Source organism: Paramormyrops kingsleyae, chromosome 1 (genome assembly GCF_048594095.1).
Source record: "Paramormyrops kingsleyae isolate MSU_618 chromosome 1, PKINGS_0.4, whole genome shotgun sequence".
In the NCBI taxonomy this organism is placed as follows: Eukaryota; Metazoa; Chordata; class Actinopteri; order Osteoglossiformes; family Mormyridae; genus Paramormyrops; species Paramormyrops kingsleyae.
This window is the reverse complement of record NC_132797.1, coordinates 12,276,246-12,298,596: the sequence shown is the minus strand read 5'-3', so window position 1 is coordinate 12,298,596 and position 22,351 is coordinate 12,276,246. Positions and strand designations below refer to the sequence as shown.

Sequence of the window (22,351 nt, the reverse complement as noted above, 5' to 3'; positions counted from 1 at the left end):
GTGTGAGAAATGGCTATAAAGTGTGTTTATTGCTCTCTTGACAGCTGGCAAGCCAAAATACATTGGGACATCCTTGCTCTGTTATTCAGTGCTGGACTGTCCCTCTTCAGATGTTTAGAATGACCTTTTCAGTAATTAATTGTCTGTTTACTTCCCATTCCCAGCATGCATTTCTTTTTCGGTTTAGGGGCTTTACACACAGTCCTCGTGCCCCTCTTGGGTATCACCTCCTGCTTGTTCCTAAATTGGTCATCGTTTGATGGCTTCCCAGGCTTGATTTTGGTTTTTCTGAAGTGGGGGTTAAGAGCCTTGCCAAGGAGCTTGGCACGGCCATCAGTCTGTGAGCCCCCAAGGTTTGAACCGGCAACCCTCCAATCAAGGGCACTAATCTGCAGAGCCATACAACGCCCAGTGTAAGCGTAGTAATGGCTTAGAAAGAAAGAGTACCCCTTCTAGAACAGACTGGGCGTACTTTCAGACATGCTGAAGATGGTCACTCAGCTGCTCTTTGTGGATGAAGAAAAGAACTGTGTTTGGAAATGTGATGGCCACCGAGATCAGTGCTGGCTAGCAGTGAAATCGGCTTGATGTTCTACATGAGAAGTGACTGGTGTTTCCGTGGCCTCCAGGAGAACCCATACCCAGCTGTGGCTATGCAGCCACCCGCCGAGGGCTCCCACCTCCGCGTCCCGCTGAAGACCTTCCCGCACCTGGATGAGGTTACCGTGCAACTCTTCATCGACCACGCTGCCGCCAAGCTGAAGGACTCTCCCCCCGCCGTCAAGGTGGAGGTGAAGCACATGGTGCCTTCGGGGCCGCCCCTGGGTACGTACCGCCTGGTCTTCAGAGGGCAGAGGGCCGTGGCTTCGGTCATGTGTCGTTTCTGCAACATCTCAGTTCATTTGGAGCCTGCTGCCATAAGCAGGTTCAAATTTGACTATTGTTAAATGTGAGCTCCCATAAGCACGGTGTATTTATGTTCTGTTTGCTTTTGTGAACTCAAATCATATGTTTCAGGATCAGAATGAATGAATGTTACATTTATGTAGCACTTTTCAAGACTCCCAAAGCACTTTACAGAACCAATGGGGAGCCTCTTCAGCCGCCACCACCTGGATGATGCGATGGCAGATATTCTGCGCCAGTACGCTCACCACGCAGTAGCTAAGGTGGTGAAGGGGCAGGACTGAATTCACCAGTTAGATATAGGGGATGATTTAGGAGGCTGGATTTGTTAGGGCCACAGTGGGCAGTTTTAGCCTGGATCTCAGGGTACCACCCCTAGCCTTCTGAAAGATGCCCAGGGATCTTTTATGACCTCAGAGAGTCTGGATCTCGGTTTTACCATTTTTACAGTACAGTGTCCCCGTCACTGCACTGGGGCTTGGGATCCACACTGACCACAGGATGGGCTCCCCTGTTGGTCCTAGTTGGTCTCCCATCCAAGTATTAGCCAGGGCCAAAGCTGCTTAGAACATAAGAACATAAGAACATAAGAACTATACAAACGAGAGGAGGCCATTCGGCCCATCGAGCTCGCTTGGGGAGAACTTAACTAATAGCTCAGAGTTGTTAAAATCTTATCTAGCTCTGATTTAAAGGAACCCAAGGATTCAGCTTGCACTACGTTATCAGGAAGACTATTCCATACTCTGACTACACGCTGTGTAAAGAAGTGCTTCCTTAAATCCAGTTTGAAATGTTCTCCCGCTAATTTCCACCTATGGCCACGAGTTCTTGTATTTGAACTAATGCTGAAGTAACTATTCGGTTGAACAGCATCCAAACCTGTTAGAATCTTATAGACCTGGATCATGTCCCCCCTCAGTCTCCTTTGCTTGAGGCTGAACAGATTTAGCTCAAATAACCTTTCCTCGTATGACATTCCTCTAAGACCAGGAATCATTCTTGTGGCCCTACGCTGCACCTTTTCTAAGGCCGCTATGTCCTTTTTAAGATATGGTGACCAAACCTGTACACAATATTCTAGGTGAGGTCTCACCAAGGAATTGTATAATCTTAGCATTACCTCCCTTGACTTAAACTCCACACACCTGGAGATGTACCCCAACATCCTATTGGCCTTTTTTATTGCTTCCCCACACTGGCGAGAATGAGACATGGAAGCATCAACATACACACCAAGGTCTTTCTCATAATCAGCTACCTTTATTTCAGTAGGTCCCATAAAATACCTGTACTTTATATGTATATGTACTTTATTTGTAGCTTCAAATGGACTACCTAGTTTGAACTGCTGGTAGTATGACTGATAGACATTTATCAAGCAGAAACATTATTGAGCCCACCAGGTAAATGGTACAAAATTGCTCTTCTAGGTGATGCCGTGGACCGAAATGGCAGCACCCTCGCCAACAGCGCCCGCAGGTTGGAGGTGGTCCGGAACTGCATCACCTACATCTTCGAGAACAAGATGCTGGAAGCCAAAAAGGTGAGCAGTCATCGTGGCTTTGCACTTGCCTGGGAAATCCCAGGGCGATACCTGGCCAAGTCTGAATTGGAACTGTCGGGAAAAACCCAAAAACACTTCAGGATGCATCAAGTGAGTGTAAAAGCTGTGTATGTGCCAGCCTCGGGCTTTGAGTCTTGTGAAAAAAGCTTTGCAGGTGTTCTGCAGCTAAGTGAAACAGATCAAGGCACTTGTGGTTCTGGCTGCTATACTTTGTGAAACTGGAAAGGATTGCTGAAAGTATGACTGTACCCTTGATGCAATATCTATCGCAAGTGACTGCATACTGGAAAACTCAGGACTGTATTTCCAGTTAAGCAACTGAGTCGTTAATCTCATGTATGACTGCAATCACCCGACCCTCCTCCGCAGCTCCTTCCGGCGGTTCTGCGGGCTCTGAAGGGCCGGACAGCCCGTCTGTGCCTGACCCAGGAGCTCCACCTACATGTGCAGCAGAACCGGGCCGTGCTGGACGACCAGCAGTTCGACTACATCGTGCGCATGATGAACTGCACGCTGCAGGTGAGTTTAGCACTCAGAGGTTCCTCCCAAGGTTACTCCATGATGATTCTCCTGGAACACCATTGGCAGCTGTGTAGTTGGGGCAAAGCTGTGCAAATTAACTAACTGACCTGGAGTTCCACTGTGAGGTCTGGGTGTTGCTTTTTAATTATTGGTCAAATGCAGTATGACACTAATCAATGGGGCCCTCTGCAGGTTAAATAGAAATGAGTAATGCTCTCATTTGCCGGCCTTTGCCATTAGTGTGAATCACTTCAGTATTGCATTTGTCGGTCTGTCCAGGATTGCTCAGTCATTGATGAACACGGAATTGCTGCAGGACTCCTGCCTCTGGTCACGGCGTTCTGCAGAGTAGGTGCACCATCGTGGCTTACTGTAGAGGCAACATCCCATCCTTCAGTAAATGGACCTGAGCACTGTCTCTGTCTCTTGCAGAAACTGGGAGCAGGCGTCACCCAGTTTGCCTACAGCTGTGTGCAGGACCACATGGTCTGGGCCAACATGCAGTTCTGGGAGGCCATGTTCTACAGCGACGTCCAGAACCACATCCGAGCCCTCTATATGGACGTCGGGGATTCTGTAAGAACACAACCGTGTTCCGGGTCCGCTGGGTAGTGAGCCATGGGACCTGTACTTCACTGTGCAAAGCTTAACAGTGTTAACGCTCTCCTCGTTCAGTGACCATTTGCATATATGACAGCAATAAAACAAATTTCTGACTAATGCGCACATTTATAATGAAATTTTGTACACCTGACAACAAAGCATGCCGGGGTGAGATTAACGTTAGCATAGCTGTGCAAGAACTTTATCTGAATGAGATGGCAGCAACCAATGATCTTTACTGCGTGACGCAATCGAATTTCCACTTAGTAATCATTTCACCTAATCATCTCAGTCATTTAACAAGGAGCGGTTGTAGTGTATTTTGGTTTCTTTTATAGAATAGAATGTTTATGTTATAGAATACCTCAATTTAGACTAATTTAATTTATTGTAATCAAATACTTCTGTAATTTGTTTACAGCTCTGTTGATCTGATAATATGGATTGTTTCACCGGGATCAGCAGTACTGAGTGTTTTCTGAGCTTGCTGCCCTCCCTTGTGTCCCAGGATCCGTCATCGGTGGCACAGGACAGCCGCTCTGCGCTGGAGATCGCCTCGGAGCAGCGGCGGCTGTGGTCCACGCTCTCCAAGGACAAGCAGCAGGAGCTGGTGCAGAAGGAGGAGAGCACTGTGTTCAGCCAGGCCATCCATTACGCCAACCGCATGAGCTACTTGCTGCTGCCGCTGGACACGAGCAAGAATCGACTGCTCCGCAGCTCAGGCCTGGGCGACGTGGAGAGCGTCAGCAACAGCTACGTCACCAACAGGTATGGCCGGGTGCAGAGACCGCACTCTGTCTGGGGAGCTTGCGAGGCTCTTGCCCCCGGTGCACGGCTGATATTGTCGGTCCTCGCAGCATCGCGGGGAGCATGGCCGAAAGCTACGACACAGAGAGCGGCTTCGAAGACTCGGAGAACTCTGACGTGGCCAGCTCGGTGGTGCGCTTCATCACTCGCTTTGTTGACAAAGTGTGCAATGAGAGCGGGGTGACCAATGATCACCTGAAGGCCCTTCACACCATGATTCCAGGTAGGCCAGGTCGATTGCGCCAGAGGGTGGCGCTGGAGAGCTCGTGTAGGTGACAGTGATTGGAATGTTCTGAGCGTTGTGCCAACCACGTACATCACTGATGTGTTCTCTCCATCATTCATCCGTCTTCAGTCTGAGTTAATTTTAGATGTTTGAACTTCATTCCTCAGGAGTACATATATGAGTATCTGTGAGTAGCTGTGTGCATCACCGAGATAACACACTGTCCTTCCCCTCTTTGTAGATATTGTTCAGATGCACATCGAAACTTTGGATGCTGTCCACAGGGAAAGTAAGAGACTGCCCCCAATACAAAAGGTAACCAATTCATATTTTTACGTAAGACTGGACAGAGGCACGTAGAACACAAGGTCCCCCTCCCCCCCGTCTGCTCAAAGTCAAGTAGGTAGTCAGGTATGTCTACATGGCTGCATGGTGTGACTGAGCAGTGCATGCAGGTTGTTGACCTTGGAATCTTGGCTATCGTTTGTTCAGAGTAAGTTCCCCTTACTCTGAGGAGTTCTCTACTCACTGTTGGACAGTGCTGATAGTGGTTCTCTCAACTAAAAAAAAAATAATAATCAATAAAATAAAAATTCTTGCAGAACTAGAATATCTGCTCAGTAAACTATTTGGGACTATTTGATTTATTGTCTTAAGTCCGTTTCAGATCAAACAGTGCTGTTACAAGAAAGACTAGTCTTGGAAGCGATATGTTGGTTTCTGGTTTGCTTAGTGAGTGGCTTAGTTTCACTTTGTGAAAAATGTTATTACCTTGTTAAAAGATTTTGATAATGCAGACATACCTTCTGAAGATAGTATTCATCTGACTCAGAGCTAGACAGGGTAGAGTGGGGACTTCACGTTTTCATAAACAAGCACCGCTGAGACTGGAACGATCTGCCGTCCAGTGCTGGGTCACCATCGGATGGAGACGGCTGTGTCACTGGGCTCAACAGTCTTGCATGCTTGAGGAATTAGAGTTTAGAGCAGTTCAGAGTTCAGCCCCTAGACACGGCTGGAAAGGCCGTTAAAGGCGTTACTGCAGTATTAGGCTCCAGCACCTCCCAACACGTGCATTAGCCAGAACTCATTGCGTGACGTCTGCAGTGAATTTCTGTGAACATCTTCCTTACAGTGTACTTCCAGTTTCCTTTATTGTGTGATGTGGAATTAAATTCCTGCTCTAGCCCCTAATGTTTCTGTGCATTTCTAAACTTAGTTTGTTAGCACTGAAATGCTGAGCATGTTACCTGGAGGAACCATATTGTTCTGACATTTTTCCCACTAACCAGATCATATTTTTGGTAGTTTAAATTTTCTAAAGCTAATCAGCTTTGAAAATATTTCGATACTCAACTTTCAGTGCAATACACATTAAAAAACTGCATTTTATTCTTTGCTTTGCTTTCCTATGTACATTTACTTATTCACATTCTAAGATCTTATCAGGATTAATTACTCGCCAACAGTGATTCATGTTTGTTCTGAATTCAGTTAATTTTTGCAGCAATAACAATAATCTCCAGAAAATACTTGACATATCTGTTTTCTAGTCTTTGTGTGCTTCTGTCGGGTAATGGCCGCTGTTCCTTCATCAGCCCAAGCTCCTGAGACCCAGCCTTCTGCCAGGTGAGGAGCTGATGATGGAAGGCATGAGGGTTCACCTGATCCCAGATGGGCGGGAGGAGGCCACAGGCCTCATGGGGGGGCCGCCCCTGCTGCCCGCCGAAGGAGCCGTCTTCCTCACCACCTACAGACTCATTTTTAAGGGAACCCCCAACGACCCCCTCGGTGAGTCCCGTGTAAAGGCAGCTTGAACCTCTTGTCTCCAGGAGTCGTGTAATTATGGGAGTCACTGGGTCCTCTGTGCCTCTGTCTGCAGTCGGGGAGCAGGTGGTGACGCGGTCCTTTCCCATCGCCTCCCTCACCAAGGAGAAGAAAATCTCTGTCAACATACCCATGGACCAATTCGTCCAGGAGGGCCTGCAGCTCCGCTCCTGCACCTTCCAGGTAGCTTGCAGTTGCTCTGCTTAAGTAATTTTGATCAATGCTAACTGTGTTTTAAGAACCATTACACTCAAACATTTGGTGACGCTAAACCTAGCTTAGTTTAAAAGTTTGCTAATTTAACAACGTTGTTAATCGATTGGATGAAGCCCGCTGATACTTAAGGTCCCCAGAAATTATATTTGGCCTAGAATTTCAATATGTTATTGTAGTTCCGCCCCTTCATCCACGTGTCCTTCCACCATGCTCCCGTTCTGCTCTTCAGCCTTTCATCATCCCAACCGATCATGGCATTAGTGTCTAATAAATAAATCAGATCTATGTAATGTGTTTCCATTTCAAGGAGCCATTTCGGCGCCTTGCTGGTCTTCATATAATGCATGTCTAGCAACTTAGAACATTTTTCTGCTGCTTGCTCCATCCCGTCCGCAGCTGCTGAAGATCGCATTCGACGAAGAGGTTGCCTCGGACCTGGCGGAGGTCTTCCGGAAGCACCTACACAAGCTCCGGTACCCCCAACACGTCCACGGCACCTTCGCCTTCACCGTGGGCCAGTCGGGCAAGATGGTGGTGGAGCACAAGCACAAGGACAAGAATCAGTCTTTGAAGTAAGATGGAGAGGCTGCATGTGGAGCCGCCGAGATGACTCAGGCCCACGCCTGTGCCGACAGAGCTCCATCTGAGCTTCTCATATCGTACTGCTCTGTAACACATGCTCTCCTGAATCTTTCAGAGGTTGTGTGAGGAATGGCTGGTTTAAACATCTCCCCAGTCTTTAGTTAATGTCTTATTTAATTTTAATGTGTGGCCTGCCAACAGGAAATACATACTGCATAATTTTCTTGCATAATTTAACCCATCTTTGAGGCACCGTGTTAATAGTTAAGTGTTGTTGAAATTGTGTGCCTCAGTCCCATGCCGTTTGCTTGTCTACAAAGAAAAAGTCTTTCTCCTTTTAACAAATCAGGTGCCCCGAAATAGCGTGGCTGATCATCAGCCACCATTCTGTAATAATCGGCGTGATGCGCGTCTTGTGTGTGTTTATGCCTCAGCTCTTGGCAGACGAGCGAGCCGCTCCACGGCATCAAGTCCGGCGTTTACACGCTGGCCCGTTTGAGCTCCTCCACTACGTAAGGCCGCTGCAGGCACTCCGCGTACATTCCCTCTCTCCTTACTCCCTTCCCGGGCTGCCACGGAAAGAACACTAGTACTGGCGCTGAATTATTCATGGCAGAAAAATGTCATGGCTCATCTATCTATTTTTTTTCCATTCGCCAGTGTGGCACAGCCATTTAAATGCAGGAAAAAGAAAACCCTCTGAATAAATTACCCATAGAACTTCACAGTAAGTGCAGACGTAACTTTATACATTTATAAAGATTACTGGGATATTCAGAAACAAATGCACTGTGGATTGATGTCCGGACATCTTTTCTGGAAAGGCTGACCTAAGCCATACCATTTGGGGCCATTTGATAAGTGCTCCCATTTCTGATGTGAAAATAATTACTGCTGACTGAACATAACTCAATGCATTTCTATGCAGACAAGCTGACAAAATCCTTAGCTTAGCTTTTTCCCCCACTTTTGTTTCTTGAACAGTTCATAATTATGAACAAAAAGCATAGCTCTCCTGGGATTATTCGAGCAGCAGTCCTGGCCTTCGATCCATGTCAGTACTAGTGGTCTAGCCCAGGCCTGGTGATCGCTTCGGTGTCTGGAGCCTCTCCAGTGACCTGATACCACTGCATGACCTGACACACCTCCATCTGTCTCACCACCAAAGCACTGCTCTTCCGGGCACTGTACACACTGGAGGCTCAGTCGGTGTGTCCGTCCTGAGCCAGTGGCATGTGCAGTCAGTGCCCCCGTGGGCTGTGAGTGGGTGGGTCTGACCCACACGGTGTTTTGTCAGCTCTTGGGCGTGGGTGTGAAACCTGGTCGTCTTTTACTTCTCTCAGATGGCCTAGCGTTTCCTGTTTTACCTCAACCTTGTTTCCTCCCTGACCTTCTCTCGCCCGAGGCTGCGCACTCGAGCGCAGACTGTGTCACTTCCTTTGCACGGCCTGTCAAGACAGCTGTCTGGAGAGCTGCTGCCCCCTGCTGCTGGGAGGGCTTTGTCCTCTCCTCTCCAAACATTGCTCTTTCCGGTACTGCCCGGAGCCTCAATGGGATTCTCCCGTCCCGCAGAACACTCTCTAAGAGCCTGGTGAAAAGCGCCAAAAAGACCATCGGCCGGCAATACATGACGCGAAAGAAGTATCAGGCCCCAACGTGGGAAACCCGGGGCAGCGTCCAGCCTCCGCTGGATGAGGACGAGATCTCCGGTATGTCTTCTGCTGTAAACATCCTGTTTCTTCTCGTTATGACCTTTCATTACCCAGTGTCTTCATTCCTGCAGGAGCGTCAATGAGTTTGGCAGACGCATCACCAGCCTCAGGCAAAAGCTCCAAATAAATCTGAACGAGCCCCCAATGACTTCATTGGCTCAGACGTTCTCATTTTCAGAATTCCATACATCAGAGCAGTCCTAGTCCAGGACTTGGTGTCTGTTGCAGTTCTATGGCTCGTACACACTTTTAAAGTAGTTTTGCCAGCCAAATCCTTTTCGACACACCAATAAACAGTCGGTAGTGCTTCGGATTTCATCCTCTCAATCTTTTGAGCCAAAAAGTTCAACATATATTTTCTATTTTGGCCACAGACAGAGCCGCATGGATGACATGGTCCATGGATTTGGTCCCTAAAAAGAATCCCACGTCAGTAATATGGAAATAGTCTGGGTTTTCCAAATTGACACAGGGCAAATGGTTATTTGCAACATTTACAAAAACAAGATTCGCATGTCGGAAGGCAGCACAGCAAACCTTTTTAACTGCCTCAAAAAAAAAAAAACAAAAGTATGCTGAGTGTGTTTGTTTTCAGGTTTATCATCTTATAGGGCTATGTTTTTTCAAATAGGGGAATTTAGATTGGTTGTCCTGTTAAGTTGCAAAATAGACTTAGAATCGTGATATGATTGTGGATCATGATCCTACTTGAAAAAAATCACAATATTTTTGCCATATTGCCCACCCCTAGTGCTATGATATTCAGAGAAAGACTTGGAAGAGTGAATTCAGTGTCATCTCTCTACCATGTAGCAATAATCATATTTCGGTTATTTTAGGAGGGTGTCGGGGTGGAAGATTCTAGCAATGCCCCTGACATATGGCATCTTATTCTTGTTTATTATGTTCTGATTTAGGTACATTTCAAACAATTTCAAAGTTTTGTTAATTTTCCCTGTATTATGGCTTCATGTGGTGTTCTGGTTACTGGTATTTTCAACCCTTCTTAGAGTGAGTTTTAAGCCGTTGTCTCCCCACTGTCATTCAGTGTCGGAGGAGATGGAGCAGACCTCACTCACCTTGTCCTCCACCATCAAGTCGTCGGACCGGCAGACCATGAGTGGCGTGGTGGAGCGGGCCTGCTGTCGGGACTACCAGCGCCTGGGCTTGGGCACGCTCAGTAACAGCCTGACGCGCTCCAAGAATGAGCCCTTCCGCATCTCTACAGTCAACCGCATGTACACCGTGTGCCGGAGGTGAGCCCGGTCACTCGAGAGGCTGCCGTCCTTCGGAATCATCATCTAGCTAGGCTTATTTATCTTCCAGTTCTTTCCGATGTCGCTGAAGTACTTAATTACATCAAGGTTGCTGTCACTGTTTCAGCCCAGCGGTTAGACCTGTCCGGAGAGATTTATCTCTGTCTGAGATTTAGTTGCTGGAGGTCAGACGATCTTTGTGTTTGAATGAGCGCTCTCTTGGTTTAGCTACCCCGGGCTGCTCATCGTACCTCAGAGCATCCAGGACCCCACCCTGCAGCGGATCTCGCGATGCTACCGACAGTGCCGCTTCCCGGTGGTCTGCTGGAGGAGCTCCCGCACCAAGGCCGTACTGCTGCGCTCCGCAGGCCTCCATGCGAAGGGCGTGGTGGGCTTCTTCAAGTCCCCCAACACCCCCAGTGCAGGTGAGACCCTGTCTACGGCTCGAGACACGTTCCCATGTCCGCTGCCAGGGGAACTTGTATGAAGATTTGCATGTAGCCAACATGCTGTGGTTTGGGGCCAAATGAGAAGATCCAAGGGTGTAGAAGTGCTCCCCTAAGCACACACGGTACTCCCACGGTATTTGCAGTGAAATATATGTATTTGCGAAGCTTACTGATTTAGATGGGGTTTTCTCTAAAGTACTCTCAGGTGGTTGAGGTTTTGCTATTGTATCAAAAACCTGAGTATTTCCTGATGCGGTGGATTTTTTTTCCTAAACGTGAACTGTTACGTTCCCATCGTGCAGAATTTGGGCCTCCCATGACAACGATTTTCAGTACTGTTGTTCTCCATAAAGGTCCCTCCCAAACGGACTCCACCAGCCTGGAACAGGAGAAATACCTGCAGGCCATCGTCAGCTCCATGCCGTCTTACTCGGACGCCAGCGGCAGGAACACGCTCAGCGGCTTCACCTCGGCCCACATGAGCGGCTCCGGTCAGCACCAGCGTCACCCCCATCCCAGTGGGTTCTGCCTGCACCAGTCTGTCTGAGGCATTTGTGTCACTTTCTGAAAACAACAATCAGTGAAACGAAACTGCATCTCATGAAACAGCCCTTAGAGACCCGCTGAGCATGACCTTCACATGGCCAGCCAGATGCTTTTCCTGGGTTTCCATATCAGACGCTAATGGGTGTTTGCTCCTCTGTGTCTGCTTACTGATTCCAGACTCGTCAGACAAAGTGAGGCAGCCCAAGATTGGCGCCCTGATGAAGCAGGTGATGGGGAGCAGGGAGGACACGCCTGGTACCTTCAGCAGAGGAGGTGAGGGGTCCCATCTCGCTCTGTAACCTTAGGAGTGCCTGTATATTCCCAGCTTGGTGTCCATGCTGGAGAGGAAGCCGACACGCATCGGCTATAGGGATCTACCATGCTTGCTTTGCTAGGTAGACCTCAACCAGGTTGATTTTTTTTTTGGAGAAGCCAAACATGAATTTACATGCTATCTATGAATCAATCCCACTAAATGTTCTTATTACCTCACTACATCTGTTGTGTAAATGAGACCAATATCATTGTGTTTGTGACTGAGCCTGAGTTTTATGTAAATGTATATTATTTGTGTTTCATTATCGAATATGTAGCTGGAACTCCACACTAGTATGTTGGAGCATGGAGGATGGGATTATATTTTATTACCCCTCAAAGTGAGTGTTAAGGGTGGAGAGGCCAGCTTCTGTTACACCCAGTAGGGCGGCGACAGTGTGTTTCCTTTGAGCAGCTGCACTGTTAGTAATGGGAGTCTCTGTCCTGTTTAACATCAGCGCTAGGTCAGAGAGGGAGGGTAGTGTCCCTCTCTCACCCGAGAGCTTCAGGGAAGACCCGAAACTCTCCCAGAGGTATTGTGGACCAAGCAGGCCCTCGTGGCATGGAGTGAAATCTAACCAATCAGCTCTCTAACAGCAGTGTCAGCCCTTCTTAGCCGGCGCCACAGTACTGTGAATCGTTGTTTGCCACTTTCAGGACTAACTTTGTGTTGTCCATGTTCGCCTAGCGCTCACTTTGAGTAGCTTTAAATGTGCTGAAATAGCAGCCGGCAGCTGCTAACATCAGATCTTTCCCTGTTTCTGATTTGTCTTTCTCAAAATAAGTCCTCTCAGGCTGGTAATTATGGCTTTTACCGGCCTTTTTCTTGTGGTGAAAAGTTTTTGGTTTCTCAGCAGTGTGGGGGGACAGCAGTCATTTTCAGTTACAAGCGCCGAGTCCTTGACTGAGTCTTCTGTATCTGTCCTGTGAGGTTTTAATGAGGCAGTCATGAAGAGTGAATGACACAGAGAAATGCATGGTAACAGGAAAGTGAAAGTGAAAGTCTCAACTCAAGAAAGCAAGTCTGTAGAATGCATTTGTAGAACTGATGTTGACTTTCCCCGTGACTTGTTACTAGGCAATGTGTCCTTCCGACAATCTGCTGATAAGCAGCTGATAGTCTGCTATCTTCATGTAGCCTCAAGGACAGTTACAGATAATACAGAGCTCTGTCAGCTGTTTAAACACAGCCAATGAGAGAGACATTGGCTAAACTTCCTTCTTCAAAAGCATCAGAAGGACCTTGTCCACTATCCTGCCTGAGAACCACCAAAAACCACTTTGGGTGCTGCTCGTCTGTGCCGAGAGTGTGGGTATAGACTGGCATTGTGTGGTCTTTGACTCCTGTATGTATGCGCCTCCCACAGGCAAGTGGGGCAGCATTCGGAACAGCAACCGCCTGAGTACCTTCAACCCCGACATGGGGAACAGGCTGGCCAGTAAGGAATCCCCCCAGGCCAACGGAGGCCCAGCCGACACTCACTTCCTGCGGCAACAAAGAGCCTACCTCTATATCATCGGGGACAAGTCTCAGCTGAAGGTGAGCCGGCCAGTCTTAGGTCTCACAGCCCGGGTATGTCCAAACTGAACTGCTGTGTCCGCAACTGAGGAACCGTACGTGTGGCACACTGTGTGAAATTCTCAAGGAGACTGAGATCTAAGCAGGTCTTGCAGAGCTGTCTGATTGTGCGACCTATAGGGCACCAAGCAGGACTCCTTCCAGCAGTGGGAGGTGGTTCCCATCGAGGTGTTCGACGTGCGGCAGGTGAAGACCAGCTTCAGGAAGCTGATGAAGGCCTGTGTGCCCAGCTCCACCTCTACCGACCCCAACATGACCTTCTACCGATGTCTAGAAGAGTCCGAGTGGATGTGTCTGGTAATGCGCACTCTTCGTTGGTTTCTTTTGTGACACTTTTTTTGTGATGCTTACATCGCTCTCCCTATATGCATGTGGTTTCTGAAGCTTAGTGGATTATGACATATTTTCCTTGTGTTGCCCCCTCCCAGCTTCACAAGGTCCTGCAGGTGTCTGTGCTAGTAGTAGAACTGTTGGACTTGGGCTCCTCGGTCATGGTTAGCTTGGAGGACGGCTGGGACATTACCACTCAGGTAACCCAAAATCACCGAAAGAGCACGCTTGTCAGCCTCAGTCCATCCTTCACATAAGTCATGCTACTGTTTAACAGTTTTATAGCCAGTTTGCAAATGGGATGCAGTTCAGCCAGACATCATTGCGCTTTATTATGGGGCTTTTTCTGGATATTTACTTCCTGAGGGAACCCAAAGCCCTTCTTGGACGGGTTTGGTAATGTCTGGTGCTTAGCCTCTCACCTCTTGCACACTTTCTATGGCATTTAATTGGAGGTAGGTTGGTTGTCGCGGTTCCTCTGCCTTTACCTGGCTTCTGTAGGGGGCGCCGACGTGCTCTGCTCTCAGATGCTCTTTTCACGGCTCTTGCCGTCCCCCTCCACAGGTGGTCTCACTGGTCCAGCTCCTGTCGGACCCGTACTACCGCACCTTCGACGGCTTCAGGTTGCTGGTGGAGAAGGAGTGGCTGTCATTTGGCCACCGCTTCAGCCACCGCGGTGCCCAGACGCTGGCCGGCCAAAGCAGCGGCTTCACGCCCGTCTTCCTGCAGTTCCTGGACTGCGTGCATCAGGTGGTGGGAGGGGGGGGGGGGGAGTATGGGGGGGTGGGGTTCCTGATGAGCCACCGTCCTGTTATCTGCAGCTACCTCCCTTATCGTTCTTTTCTCATGGAAGTAGAATTTTCCATTCAATGGCAAATACAGCTGTTATTCTTTATTTCTAATTAAATTCCTTCCTATGTTGAAAAAAGTTATATTAATCTGGGTGTATTAGTTGTATTTACATGCATGTTACTTCAGCAACTTGACAAATGTGCGAAATTAAAGGTTTCAAAATAATCACTGTCCTGTTCGTGACACTGGAAAATATTCCATATGCAGATTAACAAAAATGTTTTTCTCAGAATTTAGCAAGTGAATTGAAAGTTTATAAATGACATTTGTCCATTAGCCTATATTGCCTACTGTGCCTTTGTTGCATATTCAAGAAATAATTTGAACATTATATATGCGCCCCCCCCCCCCCCCCCCCCCTCAGATTCACCTGCAGTTCCCTATGGAGTTTGAGTTCAGTCAGTACTACCTGAAGTTTCTGGCTTACCATTATGTTTCTAACCGCTTCCGAACTTTCCTGCTGGACTCCGACTACGAGAGGATCGAGCTGGGTGAGGCGATTGAGCGTTAAACCCCTTTGCAAGTGCAATGACGTTATTTGCCTGAAATTCCTTGGGGGTTTATTTAAAAACTGGGCATTTTTGCATAACAGCTAAGCATATGTTAAGTTGACCTTGATTAGTATATTGTGGTAGGGAGGAGTACTGTTAGTGTATCATCTGTGCTGGAGCAGACATCACGGTCTAACAGTGACCTGCTCGCCCTGCAGGTGTGATGTATGAAGAAAAGGGCGAGAGGAAGAACCCGCAGGTTTACAAGTCGGTGTGGGATTACATCGAGCGACTCAACAAAAAGACGCCGATTTTTTTCAACTACATGTATGCCCCCGAAGACGGCGAGGTGAGTCTCCTTACAACAGCTCAGCAAATTTCAACCCCTGAAACCTGCCAGCCCTGTGTATTTCAGCTGCCCCCTGGTGGTAAAGTGCTGTTACTATCAATGTCTTTCAGCATCACCCTCCCTCCTTCCTCCCATATCCAGGTGCTGAAGCCCTACAGCTACATCTCCAACCTGAAGGTGTGGAGCTTTTACACAGAGGAGACCCTGTCAGAGGGCCCCTCCTATGACTGGGAGTTGGTGCAGGGGAAGCCAGAACCGGCCGAGGAAGGCGAGAAGGCAGACAGCTCCGCACCCCGGTCCCAGCGCAAGGTGGTCTGGCCCTGCTATGACAACCACATGAAGGTGGTGCCGGATGCCATAACCAAACTCCTCCAGGTCAGAAACCACCTGCGGACTATCTCTCCCTGCCCCATGCCACCCAGCTCAAGTCAGGATTACCGGTGTCCTTAAGTGTCCTTAACCCTCTGCAGTCAGAGGTCCCACCCGCGGAAAGAAACAGAAATCTCGCCAAACCATGTGTATTTTCACCTTATGATAGGTTTATTGGAACGTAACCCCATCGTAACCTGGAGAGAGGCTGTTTATAGTTTTTCATAGGCTTTCAGTCTGCAAAGTAGATAAATTACAGTAAGAACCGGAGCTGAAATGGTCATTAGTAGTGGTCATTAGTAGTGGCCGTTGCAAGCTGAACATACCTGTGTTATGCTCAGTCACAAAACATCATCGGCAGTATTGGCCAGTGCTGTCAGCTTTGATTACATGTCTCCGCCAGGAGCTGCAAAGCCTGGAGGCACAGTTGGGCCTGGTGTCAGACAAGTGGAAGGACACCTGGGACAAGATCAAGACGACCCAGCGGACAGAGACGAAGGGCAATAGCAGGGTGAGATTCCTCTGCTGGACAACCAGGATCTTTCCCAGAGTTTACATGATATGCATGGCATCAAACTACTATTTACCTCCTAGCCTGTAGGTGACAGGCTTTGCAGATAAGCTTGCAGACTCTGCTTTCTGTGTCTCCACCCAGGCCTCATTCTCCAGCTCCCTGCTGATGTCATCCAACCTCAGCCACCAGCGACGCTCCCAGGGCCTTTACCTGCAGGAGGCTGCCGTGGGCTCCTCCATCAACCTGGGGCTGGACGGGCAGAGTGGCGTCGTCACCTCTCCTGCGGGGGCAGTGGCAGGCCGGCCCAGCACCAGTACACTCTACAGTCAGTTCCAGAGCACTGAGAGTGAGAACCGGTGAGCGCCGGTCATGTTCTGCATGAGTTTAATGCTCTTCTTTGACATTCTGGCTGCCTTGTGTGGCTTATGCAAAGCTCATTAGTTACTGTGTGTGTGTCTGTGTCTGTGTCTGCTGTATTCCCAGGTCTTTTGAGGGCATCCTTTTCAAGAAGGGTGCTTTGCTGAAACCATGGAGACCTCGCTGGTTTGTGCTGGACAAGACAAAGCACCAGGTATATTGTGACTCATTTGAGAAGTAGATAAAGGTGGTGGTGGTGATGGTAGTTGTGACTCTGCTATTACTCAGCGATCAGCCCCCCCCCCCCCCTCAGAGAGCTCTCTCATTCCTCCTGATCCCCTACAGTTGCGATACTACGACAATCGTCAGGACAAGGAGTGCAAGGGCGTCATCGACCTGGCCGAGGTGGAGTCTGTGAGCCCGGGCACCCCTGCGATGGGGGCACCCAAGAACATGGAGGAGAAGTCCTTCTTTGATGTGAGTCATTCAGGGCCTCAAATATGCCTGTGCATGAGTTTTCATTGTTATATCTGAATTATAAGTGAACTAGTGACCCGCTAGCCTGATGTCAGGAAAAACTTTTGAGTTGTTGTCCTTCATTTTGTGTATGATCTGTTAACATGTTGCTGATTTATCTATTTATTTTTATTTTCTTCACAGCTCAAGACGACAAGAAGGGTTTATAACTTCTGTGCACAGGATGCGCAGCATGCGCAGCTGTGGATGGACAGTGTGCAGAGCTGCCTGTCGGATGCTTAGGAACCTCTCTATTGGGAGGGTTCGGGAAGCCCCGGACGGACCAAATAGACAGCCAGTCACAGGATCCCTCAGCTGCCAGAGATTGGGTGGGGGAGGGGTGGTCTGGACAGGGGGCATCTCTCAGTATTGGTTTCTCTCTTCCCTCCTATGAAAGTCCACGGAAGGTAACAGTCTCGCTGTCCCCTGGTAGCCCTGCTGGTTACTGCCACCCTGTTCCTCTATGACTGACCACTGTTTACCCTGAACCACTGCGACGGGGGACAGAAGTGCAGCGTTCGAGGCTGACGCCTGGTGGCCTGGTTGGGAAGACGGAGACCACTCCGGTGCACTGTCAGAAAGCAAGTCCCTCCCCCACTCTCAGCTCCTTGCTCCTCACACTCCTTCAGTGCTGGTTTGGGATGATCTGGCCCAACGTACTGTACATCTGTTGCACTTTAACCCCTGGCGGGGGGTCGACAGAAAGCCCCACCCCTCTGTCCTCTGGATCTGCTGCAAGGCAACCCCCAGCCTACCAGGGCCGGACATCCTGTAAGCGATTCATGAAGGATTCAAAGTGAGCCTTGTGTTTGACTAATGAAAATATCAGTCTCTCCATGCAGGCAGTCAGTATACTGTGAATATGAGTTTCCTTCATAATCCATCAAGTTAATGTCAGTACAAAGGTACCCATGATCGTAATCAGCCCATTGACAGCTTTTAAATATCCATTTGATTGTTTACAAAGCAGCTATTATCTACACCTATAGTTTTTTTTCTTTATACATAAGTGTTTTAAAAAAAAAGAAACTGATATTAATGTGTAAAACTAAAAGGGATGTTTCAGGATACAGAGGGACATATAATCTTGCATTTATTAATTTATGCATAGAGATACAAATTATTATGAGTAAGAAGGGGAGGGAGAAGTTTGGGGAAACCCAGATTTACTAGAGTTTCCTAGTTTGTTTACACTGCACGACGGTGGGAGCCCCCAGTTGGTTGTCTTGTCAACTCTTATGGAACCTGAACAGCACCATCTGCTGGTCAAGTGCAAACTATCAAGCATTGGATTGCTGAAATGATGCCTTTGCAGTAAAGGGAAGTCGTCTGATAGATATTGGAAGAGGCACAGGAATAGTCTGATAAGCTACCTGGACCACAATGGAGTAGATAGGGACATTTTCCATGGATATGGATTAACAGTGGCTGTTCTGCGTTGCTTTTGACCAAAACTGATCAGATGCTGTATATTCCATATTTGACCTGCAGGTGGCACTGATCATACCCCACATGCGATATGTGTTCATTTTCTCATAATAGAAAACAGCAATTCAGTTAAGGCATTTGGAAAAATGTCTCCTGTCCATCTGGTGGCAACAATGGCTTTTTTTTGTGCTACACTGTATGAGTTCTTTGGTGTCTTTAAAGGTTGTAAGGATTGCTGAGAGGAAGTGAAAGATTGATTTGGGCCCTGACCCCACCTAGTCTCCTGGCTTGGTGTACTCCAGAGAGTGAGTTTTTTTAACTCCATTTTAGTCCTCCATCCACAGTTGTTAGTTGCCATGGTGTGTGTTTCTCACCGTCGTGCTTTTATTTTCAACCAGTGTTTTAGGTGGAACCAGTTACCTTTTCTCTGTTAAGCCTGTAAATAGTCCAGCCTTTGTCTGGCAGAGGGTCACTTATTTGTACAATGCCAAGGTGCAAAACCAGTCTTCCTTTAAGCATCTAGTCACTAGTCTTATGGACTGTTTTGTTCCCCTTCATGCCTCATAATAGGGTCTCACTCCAGAAAGTGTGTATATATGTCAGTTGGAGTGTGATGTTCGGCTTTTGGTAGGAGTGACACTGTGTTGCTCTGCTCTTTGTCAAGCTTTCTTTCACTCCTCAAGTCTGTCCCCAAGGTGAAGCTTGGCACCTGGGGGGAAACATGCATGTTTTCAAACCTGAAAGGCGAACAGTGTGGGTTGGTTCATGTGTTTGTCTCCTTGTCATACCAACACATTGGCGAGCTTCTGGTTTATCTGTAAAAGGGCGTGCTGCAGTACATCCCATAACATTGCCGTTTCATAAATACCTTTTTTTTTTATCTCATAGGAGTTTTACTTACACAAAAATATTCTGAGGGCATAAAAAAAATTATTGGTCCAAAGACATAATCGATGAAATTCTAGAAAAGGTGGGTCTAAGCCACTAGAGGTGGGACCAACCAATCAGATGTCTTGGTCCCACCTCCTCTAGCTGCTTGGACCTACCTCCTCTATCTCTCTGAACCAATCATTTTTCCTTCTGCCCTTTTTTTGTGCAAGTACTGTAAAACTCCCAAAACGCAGTTTTTTTTTTTCTATTAAAAAGCTACACAAGGGTGCAGTAATGCAGTTTAATTTTCCCTAGAGGGACATAGAGTAGTTTTAAAATGCTTGATAGTTTTTCTAAAGTCCAACATAGGATCTGCATAGGAAGCATTCTGTCAAACGAAAGCTGGCCATTTCGCCTCATCTGCCCCATCCTCTGTAAGGAAGAGCATCTCCTTTCAGCTGACAGATTGTTCACCTAACTTGCAGGAAATGACCAGAGCGATGCAGTGCTTCATTTGCTTTGTTGAGAGGGTGAAAGCTGCTGCTACTATGGCAAATTATGGATATTAGCTTTTACAGTCCTCTTCATACCGCCTGTGTACACAACCACTATAGTGAGGAACGTGGTGTCTCGTCGAGCTTCCCTATGAAATGTTGATGTTCATTCTAATAATTGTCACTTGTACATACAAATTTTTATGTAACGTATGATAGTAATTTATTTAACTTTGTCTTGTGTAAAAACAAAAAAATATCGAGTTTGCCCTTTAAACCGCTTTATTTTTAAAATTAGAAATCCACTATGTGCCATGGTTGACTTCTCTATTAACACAGCTACTTTTTTTATTTTCATTGTTTTTTTCCCTTCTGAAAATTTACTGTCAAATTCTATTCAAAAGTAAACAATTTTGGAAAAAGCCCTCCCTCCTTTATTGGCGTTGTGGTCCTCTGTAGCCCCTTAATGCTCGGTTCGGTGATGCGGCGCCGGTGTCGATGCTGCTGATGAACTCTGCTGCCTGTGGCTAAACAGATGGCTGACAGCCCTGCTTCATCATTCCCACTGTAGTCACTGTAGTCTGCCTCTGTGTAAATATCCTCAGTACATTCTACAAAGCTTTTTTTTTTTTTTTTTTTTTTAAACAAAGTATTTCTGGAATCTGAACCATTCCGTCAGATTGTCTTTTTTTTTTTTTTTTTTAATTAAACAAGTACCCTGGATTTGTGCGCTTCTGACTTATCTTTTATTCTCCTTTATTTCCTTCTTTGGAAATTTGACAGTGTCTCCAGTAAAATTGACCAACATGGATATCGGAGAGGGGCACTTAATTTAGATGTGGTGGTTTTAGTGCATAGTTTCTACAGCCTCTCTGGAATTATACAGGGCTTTTAAGATGTTAGAGTGTCCCTTATGCAAACATTTTGTAGGGTTTTCTGAAAGGTTAAGAGGAGACTTTTGAAGGGTTTGTAGGAAGAAAGTACTTTCCAGCTTAAAAAGTTACATAAGTTGTGCTGGACAAAGAACTTTTATTTACTGGTAAGTTACTTGGAGTATAGCCTGGGACCGTGGCCTCAGGATGCACAGTGTAACCAAGACTCTCCATTCCTTACATCCTGTAATATTCTCTGCAGGAAAATCACACTCTAATGTTCAAAACACGATCTTCTGGCATCTCCAATGGCCCCCCTTAGCGATTGATCATCATCTTCTGTCAGCGAGACATTTTCTCAACTTCATGCTGCCAACACCAGTCATATCCAGTTTAAACTTGTATTCTATTTTAATGTACATGCGTATGATTAAGTAATATGCAGACCAAGAAGATGGTATCTTTATCAGTTCAATCCAGCTGAGATCGCAGACAAGCTCCTTGGCAATGTCTCATCATCCATCCAGCACTGATCTGAGTCATGGTGCCATTTTTCAGGTCAGGAATCATGGTTCCATTTTTTTTAATGGAGCAGAATTGACCTAGGGTCGTTATGACTCTTAGCACAGGCAAATTTTCACACTTAGAAGCTGTAAGAAAATTTGTTAATGCTCCAGATTGAAACCTGTCTAAACATGTTCTTATCAATTTCCCAAAAGTTTATCCAGAGTCCTGTCCAAAATACAGGGATATCAAGTTAAGGCAGCAGCTTGGGCTAGGTTATGTTCCTGGTATAAATCATGTTTTCTGCCACCAGGAGGAGCTATTTCACAGCAAGTCATTGTGAGGTAAGTCTTGGTTTGAATGCAACTTAGCAGGTTGTAGCAGGTATAAAAGAGGTCTGATGCACAGCACTTTGGTATGTGGACTTTCAGAGCGTCCAAAGAGGACAAATAGATTTCCGATGCACGGAATCCTTCTCTCAGTAATCATAAATCACAATCTGCAGCACTATTACATTCCTCTATGGCTAACAGCATTCTAAACTTCTAACGTTTTTTTTTTGTCGTTAGGTTAAACAGTTTGTTTTAGCATGATATACTCACCAATTAGCCATAACATTATAACCACCTGCCTATGGTTGTGTGGGTTCCCCTCGTGTCACCAAAACAGCCTGTTGAGTCATGGACTCCAGAAGACCTCTGAAGGTGTCCTGTGGTATCTGGCACCAAGACAGCAGCAGATCCCTTAAGTCCTGTAAGTTGTGAGATGGGGCCTCCATGGATCAGACTTGTTTGTTCAGCATGTCCCACAGATGCTCGGTCGGATTGAGATTTCAGGAATTTGGAGGCCAAGTCAACACCTTGAACTTTATGTTCCTCAAACCATTCCTGAACAATTTTTGCAGTGTGGCCAAGTGCATTATCCTGCTGAAAGAGGACCTGGGAATACCTTTGCCACGAAGGGGTGCATCAATGTTTAGTTCGGTGATGTGGGTCAAAGTAACGTAACATTGCCCAGAGCATCGCATTGAGCATCGCAAGCTGCAATGCCCTGTGTTTTCCAACACCCTTCTATCATAGCCAGTATTAACTTCTTTGGTGATTTGTGCTACAGTTGCTCCTCTGTGGGATCCCACCATATGGGCTCGCCTTCACTCCCCACGTACATCAATCAGCCTTGGACACCCATGACCCCGTCGCCAGTTCACCAGTTGGCCTTGGACCACTTTTGGTAGGTACTGGTCTCCGCATACAAGAAACACCCCACAGGAGATGCTCTGATCCAGTCGTGTA

General features: G+C 47.1%; 1 protein-coding gene across 10 annotated transcripts in view; it reads left to right on the top strand.

Annotated features, from left to right (window-relative positions):
• Positions 1–20,321, top strand: part of LOC111846505 (myotubularin-related protein 5-like) — a 52,702-nt gene extending 32,381 nt beyond the window's left edge. For 4 of the 10 annotated variants that reach the window (XM_023816723.2, XM_023816732.2, XM_023816729.2 and 1 more), the window contains 30 exons: positions 630–825; positions 2,340–2,452; positions 2,843–2,992; positions 3,275–3,343; positions 3,428–3,571; positions 4,107–4,366; positions 4,456–4,628; positions 4,873–4,946; positions 6,230–6,422; positions 6,514–6,641; positions 7,071–7,246; positions 7,691–7,768; positions 8,829–8,965; positions 10,017–10,224; positions 10,453–10,649; positions 11,027–11,191; positions 11,397–11,492; positions 11,993–12,067; positions 12,902–13,074; positions 13,234–13,410; positions 13,542–13,643; positions 14,008–14,193; positions 14,660–14,786; positions 15,005–15,135; positions 15,277–15,510; positions 15,908–16,015; positions 16,160–16,374; positions 16,502–16,589; positions 16,721–16,852; positions 17,036–20,321. In XM_023816723.2, coding sequence (XP_023672491.1) covers positions 630–825; positions 2,340–2,452; positions 2,843–2,992; positions 3,275–3,343; positions 3,428–3,571; positions 4,107–4,366; positions 4,456–4,628; positions 4,873–4,946; positions 6,230–6,422; positions 6,514–6,641; positions 7,071–7,246; positions 7,691–7,768; positions 8,829–8,965; positions 10,017–10,224; positions 10,453–10,649; positions 11,027–11,191; positions 11,397–11,492; positions 11,993–12,067; positions 12,902–13,074; positions 13,234–13,410; positions 13,542–13,643; positions 14,008–14,193; positions 14,660–14,786; positions 15,005–15,135; positions 15,277–15,510; positions 15,908–16,015; positions 16,160–16,374; positions 16,502–16,589; positions 16,721–16,852; positions 17,036–17,134 — 4,404 coding nt within the window. In that variant the 3' untranslated portion in view covers positions 17,135–20,321. The remainder of the gene's footprint in view (positions 1–629; positions 826–2,339; positions 2,453–2,842; positions 2,993–3,274; positions 3,344–3,427; positions 3,572–4,106; positions 4,367–4,455; positions 4,629–4,872; positions 4,947–6,229; positions 6,423–6,513; positions 6,642–7,070; positions 7,247–7,690; positions 7,769–8,828; positions 8,966–10,016; positions 10,225–10,452; positions 10,650–11,026; positions 11,192–11,396; positions 11,493–11,992; positions 12,068–12,901; positions 13,075–13,233; positions 13,411–13,541; positions 13,644–14,007; positions 14,194–14,659; positions 14,787–15,004; positions 15,136–15,276; positions 15,511–15,907; positions 16,016–16,159; positions 16,375–16,501; positions 16,590–16,720; positions 16,853–17,035) is intronic. The other 6 variants (XM_023816733.2, XM_023816728.2, XM_023816725.2 and 3 more) reach the window with 5 other exon arrangements.
• The last annotated feature ends 2,030 nt before the right edge of the window (positions 20,322–22,351 follow it).